This window comes from Odontesthes bonariensis, chromosome 8 (genome assembly GCF_027942865.1).
Source record: "Odontesthes bonariensis isolate fOdoBon6 chromosome 8, fOdoBon6.hap1, whole genome shotgun sequence".
Taxonomy (NCBI): domain Eukaryota; kingdom Metazoa; phylum Chordata; class Actinopteri; order Atheriniformes; family Atherinopsidae; genus Odontesthes; species Odontesthes bonariensis.
The window spans coordinates 17,262,682-17,278,611 of record NC_134513.1 but is presented as its reverse complement, the minus strand read 5'-3'; the positions used below and the strand labels follow the sequence as shown (position 1 = coordinate 17,278,611).

General features: G+C 37.8%; 1 protein-coding gene across 3 annotated transcripts in view; it reads right to left on the bottom strand.

Annotated features, from left to right (window-relative positions):
* Positions 1-11,584: 11,584 nt before the first annotated feature.
* The window catches only part of nfyba (nuclear transcription factor Y, beta a), a 7,388-nt gene continuing 3,042 nt past the window's right edge, over positions 11,585-15,930 (bottom strand). For all 3 annotated transcript variants that reach the window (XM_075471964.1, XM_075471965.1, XM_075471966.1), the window contains exons 4-7: positions 14,882-15,079; positions 13,326-13,404; positions 13,126-13,205; positions 11,585-12,133 (exon numbers count right to left, since the gene is read on the bottom strand). In XM_075471964.1, coding sequence (XP_075328079.1) covers positions 12,101-12,133; positions 13,126-13,205; positions 13,326-13,404; positions 14,882-15,079 — 390 coding nt within the window. In that variant the 3' untranslated portion in view covers positions 11,585-12,100. The remainder of the gene's footprint in view (positions 12,134-13,125; positions 13,206-13,325; positions 13,405-14,881; positions 15,080-15,930) is intronic.

Sequence of the window (15,930 nt, the reverse complement as noted above, 5' to 3'; positions counted from 1 at the left end):
GCGATCGATGACTGCATAAAGCCGTGAAATCAGTTGTTGCCTCATCATGATGGCTCTTTGATGGGGTGGTCCATGAGGGTCTTCTGGCACCACACCTTCTGGTCTGTTCAGGTAGTGGGAGACCCTCGTTCATGGCAATATTGCGCAAATCTGGCATGCCTTATCTGGGCTATTTTGCCCCCCACTGTATCGAGTCACACCCACCTGGCCTTCAGCAGTGCGCACGGGTGTTTTGATGCCTATTTGTGTCTCGTGCTCCAATTATGATTGGCAGTCCAGCAACGGCATGAAAGTCCCTCTTAATTTGTACTTGTTGGACAGCGGTGTATGGGAATGTGATGTAGGCCTACCATGGGTGATAAACTGATGAGAGCTTTGATGACCAAGGGGAGCGCACGCCTCACAGAGGACTGGGACACCCCCGATCTGTCTCCAATCTCCTTCTGAAAGGTTCCAGTGGCCAAAAATCCAAGGGTGGTGAGGACCTGTACGTGTGGTGGAATTGGGTTTGATCGGCGTGTTTCTCTCTGGAGTCGTGGAATTAAGCTGCATATTTGCAGCAGCACAGTCCTTGGCAATCTAAATCGCGATCTCAGCCATTCGTCTGTCTCCACACGCTCAAGTCAGCCGCTGGTTACGCTTCCCGTTATATACAGATTCAAATAAACCTTCGATTAGTGCATATTTTAAGTAAAACAGAATAATGTCAGCATCATTGTTGGGTATAATGTATATATTTATTTATGTTTTCTTCAAAGTAATTAAATATACAATCCATTAGTCAAGCAAAAGTGATTTGAATAACAGCGGACTATTTTACGAAACTCTTACGACAGCTCTGGATCACTCGTAAATTCTGTTCGTACCTGAAAGAAAACGTAAAATACGAAAAGATTGGTGAATGCGCAAATTCTCTTAAATCACTCGTACGGACGATTTAAGAACAAATCTGTGCGTACGAACGCTTCTTGCATGAGGCCCAATGTATGAGTTTTCTAATACAACAAGTAATATGTCTGATCAGTTTAGCTCATTTTTGCATCATGGGTTATCCTACAAGGCTGCCATACTTTATCTACATGTAAACAAGGGACTTTGATTTTTTTTTTTCTGCTTATGCCACATTCGACACCACTAAATTTCTTCAAAGACTGTGGCAGCTATAAATCTTTTCCCTTACAGACCATACTTATTGATGGCATGTAATGCAAACAAAGACAACAAGATCTGTGTGAGGTCTTGACACTTCAATCCGGCCGTTTTCCCTTTTCATATCCGCTTACTTGTATTTGCTGGAGGTAGAACCATGGAATCCACTGGAAAAGAAAAGATAAAGTTTTATCATTGTATTCTTTGATGAAAAAATATATATCTTCATTTTAATTATTATCTTAAAGAAATAAGATCTAATGTATTTGCTCATTGAAAACACTGGATAATAATAATATCAATATGTATCAATAGATATCAATAATATGAAACAATTCTCATGAAAACATAAAACTTTAACTGTAGTGCCAGCCTGACACCACTTTGATGGGATGAACGAGGATCTAAGTATGCTTTAAAGGAGATACAGTACATAAGGCTGCATATGCTTCTCATGGGCTCCAAACATGTGACATATGACCAAAATCCCCTCCCGTTCTTACTACATGTTGCTCCGTGAAATCGTACTACATGAAAATGTACACACTCAGTGTCTTAGAGTCAGATACATGCCTTAGGTAAAAAATGAATGTTCATGCTTAGATTTAGATGTTAGAAAAACAAAGTTTGGGCTACAAAAACAAACATTATTAAAGGTTACACATCAAACTTCTTATTGCAGTTCCAGTCATGTGATATTTGTGCTTTCCTTTCTATAATAATAGCCAAGCAATACATTGCCATCTCACAATATTTGACAATGGATGGCATCATGTTTTTGACATGGACAAACTTAACTACTTATTATTTTTGGTGAAAATGGGCTGGATCTTAACTCGACAGGTCTAACTACAGGTGTGAATGAATCTAGGACAAACTACATATGTACAAATATTCAGCTGCTCAGACCTGTGCTAAATATGGCAACATTTTTATAGGAGTTTGAACCTTTTAAAAATTTGCTGTACCGTTGGCGAGTGCAAATTTTCCTGACTAAATCTGTTCTGGTTGGGTTATTTTACTGTTTGGTATCACACATTTTCAAATAGTAAGTGTATCTCATGCTATTGCTTTTTCAAATTTTGATAAGTTTACCATGAAGTAGTATCTCCGCCATTTTCTGAAAAAAACATTCATTCTTCATTCAAATAAAAGCTTAGTCAATGTCTGGTTTCAACCAGAATAGGTTCTGTCAGACATAGTGGAAAGGCCTACCTGTTGTTATGCAAAATATAAGTGCTGCAGCCTCACAGCCTGTTGGGTCCTTAGGAAATCTCTATTCTCGATGCTCTGTGTCCCCTTAGTCTCCACCCGGTCACTGGGGGATGAGGCCCTACAACCCTTTTATTGGGCCAAGAGGCTGGAGCATGGAGAAAGACAGGTGGAATTTAGAATTAAGAGGTGCCGGGGTGGAGAGCTCCTTCACCCTGAAGACCTGGTAGAGGATGTTCTGGAGATTAGAACAATGACTTTGTGCAACTGGGTGGGTGTCTTCAGCTTTAGTCCCTGCATGGACAGATTGCCGTAGGGTAGTACCTAAGGAATAATGGTGTTGCATTTCTTCTTTACTGCTGATGGCAACACAGATATCTCTCCACCAGCTGAGAGGGAAGAGCATCCTTTGCAGAAAATGCTCTGAATGCAAGTTTGACAGATCTGATCGACTACAAATAGCTTCGTTGTCACAACAGTATCTTATTGTAGAGTAATGATAATAGCAGATCTGTTTGACATGTGCATTATAATGTGATCCTGTAGTCAACTGAAAACGCAAGCACACAAATTGGGTTAGAATTTGCATGCATATAGAAATGTGCTGGGGATAAGGAAAGAGAAAAGGTCATTCATGAATGATGGATCAATTCCCAGGTTGTCCTGTCCACATAGCCTACTTAATACTGTGAATCCCAGTTTATTAGGGAAGATCAAACTTGCACCTTTACGGGCACATGGAGATTATAACAATGCCTTCATCTTGCGGTTCATATATAGATTTAGGTTAATCTAAAACTACCCTTGAAAACAGAAAAAAAACATATGCTGATGTTTAAGCCAATTTCTAACTATTTACCATGTTTTTCTTGGTATGTTAAACAGGCTTACATTTTCTACTTAGACTTAGAGCAGTCGTCTGCCAATCGGAAAGTCTGTGGTTCAATCCCCAGTTTCTCCAGCCTACTTGTCAAAGTGTCCTTGATGTAGACACTGAAGCCCACATTGCCTCTGATGTCCATCAGTTTGTGAATGATCCAGGATACATGAATGACATGCTACCAGAGTATAAACCCAGCAGAGCTCTGAGATCTGCTGACTCAGGTCAGATAGTGGAGCCCAGAGTTCAAACTGGACACGGTGAAGCAGCTTTTAGCTGTTATGCTGCACACAACTGGAACAAACTACCAGCAGAACTGAAATCAGCCCCAACTGTGAGCACTTTTAAATCCAGGTTAAAAACATTTCTCTTTCGGTGTGCTTATGGTTGAGTTTATATTTTTCTTTTTCTTCTCTTCTTTGATTGCTTTTAACTGTGTTTTAATTTTTATTCTATTTCGTTTCTCTTTAAATTGCTTGTTTTTCTGTTCTTTTAAATGCCTCGTCTTTATGTAAACCACATTAAGTTGCCTGTGGTATGAAATGCGCTATATAAATAAAGATGCCTTGCCTTGCCTAATAACTTGTCTTTTCCGTATTAAAATGTATGGCAACCACACCAATAGTAACATAACAACATAACAAGTAAATGTGCTTTTGAAATAGTTGTAATGTTTCTATGTTCTTTGTTTTTATCCTACAATTATCTATATAAATAATAATACATTCTCTCAAAATCTTCAACCTGATGCAATTAGGTGCAAACACTTATGAAGAGCCCAAAGAGGTGAGTGTGTTGCTGTTGATTATTTTGTAGTTGAAATAATAGTTTTTGATTTCATTTTTGTTTGTTTGTATGTTTTTGCAGCCAACGTATTTGTTGATTCAAGCGGTAGATTTTCCTGGATGGCAGCAATCTGACCACAGCTGATCTGTTCGGCCGGGGGGTCAAGGCTTGTTCAAGATAAAGGTGAGAAAATAGCAGCCAGACTTTTCAAACTGGAGAGGGTGAAGTCGTGACAAAAATATCTGATCTTTGTCGTTTGGATTCCTGCAAGTTAACCCATGAGGCTGGGGAGAGAGTGGCAAAAGGGCAGAGAGGTTATTGAGGCTATCATTAGAGAAAACAAAGGTAAAGTTTGTCCACATTATTCCCTCATTGTAAAGATTCGAACCAGAAAAAGCTTTGCACATATTTCGCCATGTGTAAATATTCACTTGCAGTTGTTTCTGGAGTCAACACTGGATTTGGAAAGTTTGCTCATACACTCATGCCAAAGGAACAACTAGTAATTTTAGCATTATCGTATCATTTTCTTCCTCCAACTATAGGCAGCTGCAGGAGAATGTGATTCGCTCTCATTGTGCCGGTAGGTTAATGCATTTTATGCAGCATCTGTTTAATAGACACAGCAAAATCTCTGTAGTTTTGGCTTTTTATGAATGACTGAGTGAAATGTAGATAGAGTGCTTTTACACCCAAGTGTCATTCATCTGCTATAGTTTTATAAATGCTAACTATTAAGAAGTCACTAGACAGCATGTGGTTTAGGTATTAGCCATGTTGTGGTGACCTTGATGTGTTTAAATATTCACAGTATGAGAATGTGTCTTCCTTACTGTCGGTATAATAAAATCATTAATTTTGAAATTGAAAAAACTTGTTGGTTAGGATTACATTAAAGGGATAGTTCGCCTCTTTTGACATGAAGCTGTATGACATCCCATACTAGCAATATCGTTTATGAACATTGACTTACCCCCCGCTGCGTCCTGTGAGCCGAGTTCCAGCCTCGTTTTGGCGATAAAGGCCGTCAATGGTACACGGTTTCATTATTTTATTAAGTTATAATTAAATGTTCTGAATATATATATATATTATTGTATCATTATTGTTTTTTTTATTTTTAGTTTCAACAATTTTTATTGATTTTTTTCCCAATGAATTATCGAACAGACACACAGACAGCAATAACAATAATGAAATAAAATAAGTAATAAATAAGTACATTCAGATATCTTAAGAAATATACATATGCAGTACATATTTAAAAAGAATAAATAAAATAAATAAATGTGTAATAACAATAATAACAATAGTAGTAATAATATTGATAATAAGGGTTACATAGAATAAAGTAAGATGAATTAAAAGATAAAATAACAAAAAAAAAGAATAAGTAAATAAATAAAGTAAATAACAATAAGAATAGTGAAATACTTCTGTATTGGTGTCTTAAACCTCATTTAACGGAGTTTGTAAGCTTTTGTAATATTCTAGAAAGGGGGTCCAAATCCTCTCAAATTTTTGTAAGGAGCCTTTAATGGTATATCTGATTTTCCCAAGTGTAAGAAAGTGCATTGTATCTTTTATCCATTTTGGAAAGGTGGGAGGAGTGGCATTCTTCCAGGAGAGAAGAATGAGCCGTCTTGCAATCAGGGAAGTAAATGCTGTGACTACCCCTGCTTTGCCTTTAAGGCCACGGATTTCAGGGGTGCATCCAAATAGAGCACATATGGGGTTTGGGAGTTTTTTTAAAATTTTTCAATAGGATTCTAAACTGTGCTTTAACCTAATTCCAGAACCTTCCACCTCTTTCTTGAGACTCATTCCTTGGTTAATTCGACAGTTTGCCTAGAATCCTTGTTATATTGAATGGTCCACTAACAGATTAGTTTTACATAACAGATGGCCCTACATTATCTTTAAACACTATTTAATATGATGCAGAATTAATAGCTGAACCAATGGCAACAAGCCGTGCAGCCCCTGAGGCAGCAGAGCATTACATCTCCACCATCATTCTTCACAACTGTCTCAACAGACCATCAGATGATTGTTCTGAACCGTATCACTGCATTTATGATGAGAGGAGATTGAATATTGAACAATGTGATTTCAGCCTCACTCAAAGCTCGTCATAGTTTTTTTTACCAATACTAATTCCTCATATTCTGACTGAGGAAGAAATTGTGCCACAAGCAGAAGTGCTGTTTATTCAGGGTATGTATTTTTCCGCTGCAGTTAGCTAGTGAGAAGGTAAATCTGTTAAGCCAAAATGAGTTAACTATATCCAGTTACTTAAATATATAGAACACAAAGGAAAGATAGAGCTTTTTTTTTATCATTTTTAAGTATTTTATTTTGTCCTGTAATTTCCATCGATCACTCTCAGTTGTAAATTGATTTTAAACATGTAGCAAACTTTTTCTTGCAATAAATACTCCTTTGCTGAGCATTGCAATTCTCTGAGAGGTGCAGATTTGTGGTGTTTTTGGAGGATGTAGTTTGGCATACCATTACAGTATATTGCATTGTTGCAGAGAGCTGTTTCCATAATTGAATGTGCTGAAGATAGTGGATGCATGTTCATACAAAGCAAAGTTTTGCTAGTTTATCTAACTGTGGGTATATCTGTTTGTTCAATAGCATCCTGTTCATCCTGGGTACCAGAGAAAGGTACTGTGGGAGCCAGAGGAGACCTAGCCCCTCTGGCTCACCTCGCACAAAAAGATCACTACAATTTACAAGACAAGGGTCACACTAGTGACTGATGCAAATTGGAACTGGTACCACAACTAATAAGCTCATTTACACACTACAGTTTAATGCACGTTCTAGCACCAAATTAGCCGTTTAAAGAATCTGTAATCTCAATAATCATCTCTAATTGTTGTACTACTTTTTGAAGAACTATTTGACGGCAGTAACACATGCAAACATGACAGATTTAGCTGTGACGAATCATAGTTTTTCAGCAGATTGGCGGCTGAACATTTGAATTTTATTTGATCTATGTAGATGGTTTTAATTTTTGTGCTCGTTGAGTAGGGAATCGCTCCTATCAATGGGACCCAGTTGATAACATCTCTTGGTGCGGAGGCCGTTGGGAGCCCTAAAGGGCACCACGGAAGCCTTTCACAGAGGTAACTACAGGAACCACAGCACCAAACAGCACATAGGGTGAGACTTGAGATGGTGTTGCACTTTATGAACACTTTTTTAAAAAAAATTAAAAAATGTATTTTAGTATTATTATTGTTTTAAATTATATAGTTGTTGTATGTCTTTTAATTTATTCTTGTATTTTATACTTTTAATTTTAATTTTTTTATTTTTCTGTACAGCACTTTGGTCAACTGAGGTTGTTGTAAAGTGCTTTATAAATAAAATTGGATTGGATTGGATAGACGAGGGCTCTTGGGATAGGTTTTTTTCATTGCTGACTGTCACTGATTCTAGTATTTGAGGAGTTGAAACAAGTTGACTATTATCAGGCTGGAGACCAGCAGGCCAATGATGAAGTTTTTTTTAGAGGCATGTGACCAGAAGAAATCTAATTTCTTTATTCTTGGAAAATTCCTGGGAAAGGACGGTTAAAATCTTTTTGGATTTTTGGAACTTTTGGTGTAAAACTCCATCATTGAGTGGCCAAAAACAAAATAACTGAACGTAATATTTAGTCTCTGCTATTTAAAGAGTCATATGTTTATGAACATGCACATATTAAATCTGCAGATTGCTCTGCCAAGTGACTAAAAAATATATCTGTTAAATTACCTTTAAGTAAGGACAACAGTGCCACCTAATGAGTGTCCTCTGACATAATGTGGTGGAAAATTTCAGCTGTGATTATTAACACAATTTATTAACTCTAATAGCTCACCATGCTGTGCGACCCCACCCCGGTCAAACAGAAGTAGCTGAGAGGCTTCGGTCTCTTCTTGACTCTGACGTCTACCCTTCTCAGATCTCAGGTAGGACGTGCAAGCATAACAACGAGACTTTAGGAATTTACTTTCGATAACTGACACATACAATGTGCACTCACTGTGTCCTGTTCAGCCGGGCTATTCTTTGAAACAGTGACATCATCATACTGTTTTCAGTACTTCCTATGGGATTGTATTCTTCCCATGGAGAGTCATAGAACATGCAGTCGTGTTCAGGATGCTTACACCCTGCGCTGCATTCCACAGGTATGGTGTAAATGTATATGTCATGATTCCATTTTTTTACAGCTCCAGAAAGCCACTCTTCAGACTCGAACGGACGAAAAATATGACTAATGTATGGATCATTGTGAAAACACCTTGCTGTGTGTATTTTTCAGCTTACTCTACACTTTGTACAGTCTTTTGTTTTATTGTTTATTTTATTGTCATTACTGTGGCTTCTGCTATTTCTTTACTTATGATGTGCTGATCCTGTTCATGTTTTTGTCTTATTTGTAGTTACCTCTCTTTGTGAAACAGGCTAGAGTTACCCCTCTTTCTCTGGTTTGAGTTACCTCCCTTTGTGAAACGGTAAACTCAGAGTTTCCCTCATTTCAGGGTTAACAAACTCAGAGTTTTCACTAAACCTGCTTTGTGAAACGGACCTCTGATCATACCGAACACCACCAAGGCAACACCAAATATTAATCCATCGTGAAGATTTCAACCCTTTGAATGGCCTCTCTCTCAATCTCGTAACGGCAGAGGTATCAAAAATGTTATTTTTAATGTGTTAGAATGCACAAATTGTTCTCCTGAAGAAAGTGAGATTCAACAAGAGAGAAAAATAAAAAACCTGACATATGACGCAACTTCCAATAATGCAGCGAGATGATTTAAAAAACAAAAAAACAACAAAGAAATAAAATAACTGCATTAGAGATAGTTATGGTCTTACATCACACATCCTGATGACATCTGACAGATCTTAGCACGGCAGTCCATTATTTTCCAAGATGAAAATATTCTAGCAAACATAATAAACAGCAAGCTTAATAAATGGTGCCTAATTTTATGCTCATCAGCTCTACTTACATCTTTCAAAATGTCTTTGAGTGACTGCTTCTTTCCAGACTTAGTTGCTGCTTTGTATACCTCCAGCAGTCTTGGGACCAGCCCATCAAGTCCATTGAGAAAAGATTCCAGCAGGTCTGTGGTGACAATTCTCTTGAATTCTGCCCTGATCTGAGGAGACAGACAGATAAAAAAACATCAGTCAAACATATTTCTGAGGACACAGCACAGTATCTCACAGATTTCTGTCCCTTTGTGGAATGTTTTGCGATGAGGAATTGTGACTGACGACCTGTCTCTCGTGGAACAGAGCTGGCCATCTGGAAATGACGTCTGCGATGAACGGCTGATCTCCAATAATCTCTTTTCTGCACTGAGAAAATGTTGCAACCATCAGATCTTCTGCCAGCTGGTGATCAGGGTCCTTTTTCAGCATTTCAACCTCCAACAATTTACGCTTTTCCTCGATGTTTTCAGGACTCTGTCCTTCAGGTGGATCTGGGCAGTAGTTGACCTCACCTGTCGTCCCTTTGCATTTCCTCCTTTTCTTTTGTTTATGACTACCTCAGGGCATCCTGATGCACTCAAATTTTGACGACGGTGCCAAGCTTAAATTTCAGGCTGTGTACCATCCCTTTATATTTCTTCTTAATAAAAGTAAAAAGTATTTATAACACTGTAACGTGAACACTTCCATACGGAAGCCCTAAACGGCCATAGATACATACATTTTATTCCATCCGTTTTCTCGCGATAACGAGATAACTAACTCGTTATCTCGAGAAAACGATTGTTTTCTTGAGATAACGAGTTAATTTACCGATGGTTTTCGAGGCCACTTTTTCTCCCCAGTTTTTATGTGTTTATATGTATTTCTGGCAAAGGTGTAACCATTTTTAAAATTAATTCAAGATCTCGAGAAAACAATGATCGTTTTCTCTAATTAATCATCTCGTTATCACGAGAAAACGATCAGAAAAAAAGTTTATACGTACCACGTCCGCTCTGGGCTTCCGTACTTCACACTTTCATTAATAAGCTGCAGTAAACTATCCCTCATTCAGAAATGTTAAAGTAACAGCAATTTATATCTTTACAACTAAAGTAGGCAGTTCCACGTTGTAAAATCCTTCCGCTGGGTATCATTAGTGAACCGAAATCCACTACCCACCATCACCGACCTTTCTCCTCTTCTTTTCAGGGGAAACAGCAGCAAAGTGGGGCGGCTGTTGTAAGTTTACAAGAATCTTATGACAGTCTTCTCAGTTCATTATTATAGTTTTACGGCCAAATTTCCAGGACTATTTCCACTGCGCAGTACTATTGCCGGCACACCGTTTCAAATGTTTGAAAGAGATCCGGTCAAAATATTGGAACTCACTGTGCTAAGTTAAAGCAGGGCTCAGTAATACGGGGTTTGTTTACCATGCAATACACACCCCAAAGCTGTAGGGGGAGCTCCGTAGAAAATAAGGCGACAGTCTAGCCAGACTGTCGTAAACCCACCAGAGGCAATTTACGGTTTATTTTTCAAGACACTGGCAGAGAGTTGGAGAAGACGACGGAGGTTCGCGATGTCTTCCAAGGTATGTAGTAAAAGTAATTATCAAAGCAGTATAAAAGCAAAGAATGAGTTGTAAACCATATGTGCATGTGTCTTGTACTATATCACACCTGGCTCGGCTCAGAGCCCTTTACAACCTGCCGTGAAGCAGTAGTTCTCGGCTCTCGTGTGTCGCGAGACTTCCAGAGCTAAACAAAGCACGCGGCGCCACAGGCAAAGTTGCAAGCGCTGTTTCGGGCTAGGGCCACCAGATGGAGATGGAAATGTCACCGTTTTCATCGGAACGGGTCAGCCAAGCAAACTGATGATTGCCAAGCAATTTTATGACGATGAAAAAGTTGCATAGCATGTCTTTAAGTTGACACATTGAAATTAAAATCTAACTCAAGTGACTTGCAAACCTGAGTTTTAATAATGATAACTCATAAAGTTGAGTTAAAAAATGAATAACTCATTATGGTAAGTAGAAGTAAATTGTAGAAATAAGTTATGACTAACGGTGGCACAGAGAAGTACCATGAGTCCAGACATAGAAGGCAAATTCCCACACCTAAACTAGCATTCCAACAACACCAATGCAGTGTTGGTGTTGTATTAGGATGTGATTGGGTGTTTTTTCTTCTTCAGGTCTGGAAGACAGTTCAGCCTTATGTGGATGTATACAGAAGGAAGATGCAGACATGAATGGGAGACAGCAATGGAGGAAAACTTTTACTGACCATGAAAACAATAATTGATATAAAAGATATTAAACATTGATATTGTGGCAATGTATATAATATTGTGGCTTGATCTTTGACAAAGTCACAATATTATTGACTGCTTTTAGATTTGATTTTTTTTTTTTTTTTTTACACATCTATACAGTTCTGATCCAGTTTTCTATTCCTATTACAATAAGAAGGTTTTAGTTTTGATAGCCGATTTTAGCCACAATAATCATGTAGTGTAAAATCTGGGGGCGATGCATGCGATACGTAAAAATAAACATCACTTTTGAATTTTTATTCAAAGGATTTCCATAACATTAAAGCACATGGTAAACTCTGTGAACCTACAAAAGAATTACATGATCTAATGTGACAGTAACAACGGGGCTCCTCTTGATTTGATACAGAGGTGTTCAAAACCTTTGAAAGCAATTGCCAATGTAAGCCCCCTCTAATCCTACTCTGAAAGAAAGAAAAAAAAAAAAAAAGGCATAAAAGCAAACACATGAACACACGGAAAAACAGAATTCCACCACTAAGGCATGTAAGAAGATTTGCCTTTAAAATAAAGCCTTGTATTTCCCAGCTAATTTGGAAGTTCTCCAAATCATTTGGTACCTCACAACTAGAAACTACACTTTCAACTAAACGGGTAGTGATTTTCTGTACATGAGGGTCTCTTCTGATGCTTCCCCCTCTTCCGGTCTGTCTGACCCTGTGGGAGGGTCAGAGGTCATCTGGCGAGCACGTGCCCAACAAGTGGAGCTACTGTGTTTGGACTTGGAGTAAGGCCTTGTCATGAAAATTGGATCTGCTGTACAGTGGGAATCTGAAACAAAGTACATTTGGATTAGAGATCTGACAGTTTATTGGGATCAATAGAATTCCCCTTTAAAGCCTGTTCTTCAGATGTGGTTTGACTAATACGGGTAGCATTGCGCAATGTTGCTCTTAAGCCACAATGATCCAGAGAATTGTCATCCATCTGTGGACTTATTTATCTAGAGTAACAAAATGCTCATATAATCTTCATACAATCACACAATCATTATAATGGATGTCTATGGGAGTCATTTCTGTAATCTGCCACTGCAGAAAAACTAAAAAGCTGTAAAAACTGATGTTGTTGGTCATCAATGACATATCCCAGACCTAATAATCCCCCATAGAATATTTCACTTTGCACTGCATACATTGAAAATACAGAAGTTTTTGTGTGTGTGTTTGAACAGAAATTGGTGTTTACCTCATATACACTAGTATTTAAAGGGTTATTTATTTTTTTTTTTAAATAATTGAAAACTTGGTGGTTATGATCAGAACTGAAGTGGAAGAAAAGATTTATGAAAAAAAAGTGGAAAAAAATATTAACATATGGTATTTTGGGGATCATTTTAGGAGGGAACAAAAATGTCCCTTTTCAGAAATGAAGGAGTTTTTTTAAAAACCAGACATAGCAAAAAAATTAAAAATCCCTAAAAATCAATGTTGTTGCTGATCATTGACATATCCCAGACCATAATTATCCCCGCTCAACAATTCCACTTTGCATTCTATATATTGAAAATATAGCAGTTTTTTTTTTTTTTTTTAACAGAAATTGGCGTTTACATCATATAAACCAGTATTTAAAGGGTTCAATTTTTGAAAATAATTGAAAACTTGGTAGTTATGATCAGAACTGAAGTGGAATAAAAGATCTATGAAAAGAAAAGCGGAAAAAAATATTAACGTATGATGTTTTTAAGTTGTTTTAAAAGGGGACAAAAATCAGGTATGAGGGTTAAGAGTATAGGATTGTGTACGGGATATGATTTTTACCTGTTGATATGAGGTGGTGTACACCATGACGTTTTGCTGTTGACCATCTGCTGTGATAATCCCAGCGGGAAGTGGATTTGCTAGGAAGAAAGAAAAAAAAAAAAAAAAAAAGAAACGGTGTAAAGAGGGAAATTAAAAGACGAATGGGAGGACAGAGATTCTAAGATACGAGCCATCTTCCAAGCTAGTGTTTCACTTACTGAAGCTTTCCTCTGTGAGGTCCTCACTCAGGCTTTCTCCCACTCCCACCCCAGGAATACCCTTCTCTCCTTTCATTGCCTTAAAAAAATTCACAAGGAAAGATAACATTAGAGTAGCAACATCTGGAATTAAACAAGACAGAAAATCGTTTCTTAATGCACTGCCATTTGAAGATATTGTACATTTGTAATACCTCATCAAAGGCAATTTCTTGGCCATATTCTAGCCATTACCGAGAATCAGTGGGGGATAATGAAGTTTATGTGATCCAATGTATGCAATGCATACCTGAAGCCATAGAAGCAGATTGAAACTAATAGCTAAAACTAAATACCTTCTTTCTCGTGATGCAATTAGCTAAAACAAAACATGTGTCATCCTTTTTTTTTTAAGGTTTAATGGTAATATTTCAAACATTACAAGACAAATGTGCAAATGTAACTCAGGCTGTGTTTGAAACCGCATACTTCTCCTACTACTCCCACTACTCATGCTAACTTTTTGAGTTAGTAAGTGAGTTTGAGTAAGCGAGAAGTTCCCGGATGCATACTAGATTCACCGAAATGTTGGGTATGCATCATGAGGTTACTACTCGTACTCAAATTACCCAAGTTGCAACGTAACGTGACGTCGCCGATCGTCATTTCCTGTCAAAACGGCAGTTTCAAGCTAGCTACAACGAGGGTAGGTTCACTTCCTGTTTTCAAAGCAAAAGCACCAATTGTATCGTAATGGCTTTCCCTATGATAAAAGGCAACGGGTATTTTATTTTGTGAAAATAACCGGAAGTGCGTTGCTCACTGCGGCTAGCTTTAGTAGTGCCGAATTCGTCGGAACAAAATTGTAAATAGCCGGTATTTTGTCAGATTTTTAACACGTTGGGGATCTAAACGACTACTTTCTCGCCTGAAAATGTTTCAAATGTTGCTAAAGTTTACAGAGTTTAGAGCTTAAGCGAAATCAGCTTCAGGCCGGCTGATTTCGGCTCAGGCAGGAGCGAGATGCATTGTGGGTAAACGCTCTGCATACTGTCTGATCGATGAGTATGCAGAATGGAAGTATGCTGTTTGCAAGTATGTAGTATTTAGTATGTAGTATGCAGTTCCAAACACAGCCTTAGTCAGGAAACTTTCTGTTCATTTTCAACTTCCAAGGGTCATTGTCAATAGACAAGGACCAAAATGCTTTGGGATTTGCGATGCAGTTGAACAGACCTGCAAACAATTAAAGCAGTTAAATTAAACATGTAACATGGCACTAAATCTGATACAAGCAAAAGACGCCTTTGTGAATGAAAGTGTGGCTCAATCAAATTCACAATCAAAAATAATTTTATCTTATAAGATTCAAACAATATTTATCACTGAATCGGAAGTGCAGTGAGTTGAGGTATATCAGTTAAAAAGATGCACTGGACTACAAAAACGTACTTCATTATAGAACAGCGTCTTAACCCATTTACTGCCGTAATCTGATTTATTCTGATGAACAGTGACCGTTGATAACAAATGGATACTCTGCCAAGATAGGCAAAGGCAATGGAGCGTGGACTCACCTCTCTAAACTTCTGCAAGTACAGCTTTAGCGGGTCCACATACATGTCGAAGCCCAGCGTGGACATGGCAAACAGGATGTCCTCCCCGTTGATGGTCTTCCTCTTCTCCTGATGGCAGCGCTCACTGGCCTCAGAGGTGATGAAACTGATGAACTCGCTCACACACTCTTGCACACACTCTTTGGCATCTTTTGCAATCTGTGGGGTACAAGTTTACGACAACAATTTAAAAATAAATAAAAAAAAATCTCTGAATGAAACTGGCTTTGAACTTCAGTAAGATACAGTACTGCATCACATTTAAACAAGTGAGGTTGCAGAATTAAAACCTCTAATTCTACCCTCAAAGTGAAGAAAAACTGCATATTTATGAATATTGCTCTACTTCAAATGAGTCACACTAATCGATGATTTCAATTATAACCCACAAAACATGTAAGCATGACAGAAACAAATAGAAATCCCCCCCCACACACACACACTTTGGTAAATTGAACAATTAAATCCAAACCTAAAACCTTAACCTAGAATCAGAGTCAAGGTAACAAATATCAGCAAATGTACGAAAGGTCTATTACAAAATTACTAGCATTTTTTTATGCTTGTTATATAAAAACTAAAGTGAAATCCTTTTATCTCCCCACACATTTATATCCTGCGAATATGTATGTAGTGACTGTTAGTCCTCAGTGTTAATAATCAAAACTAAAAAACGTCAAAACCATAATAAACTAAATTAAATCAAACGGCCACTGAGACACCTAGGGAGTGAATTTACGTAGGAAAAATGACTCCATGGTCCAGGCAAAAAAAATAGGTTTCTTTAGGTTTATTGCTCCAATCAAGCGAACGAACAAAGAACAATGGGCCTTTGCCGCCTCTCTTGCCCTGGTAAAAAACCATTAAGCCGGAGATACAGTTGACACGTCTGTCACGGCGGTGGCGGACCGTGACGTCCAAATGACGTCACTGAATTTTTAGATGTTGAATTTTTTTACACTGATTTTTATTTTTAGAAATAGATTTTTATTTTTTTTTACACTGTTGGT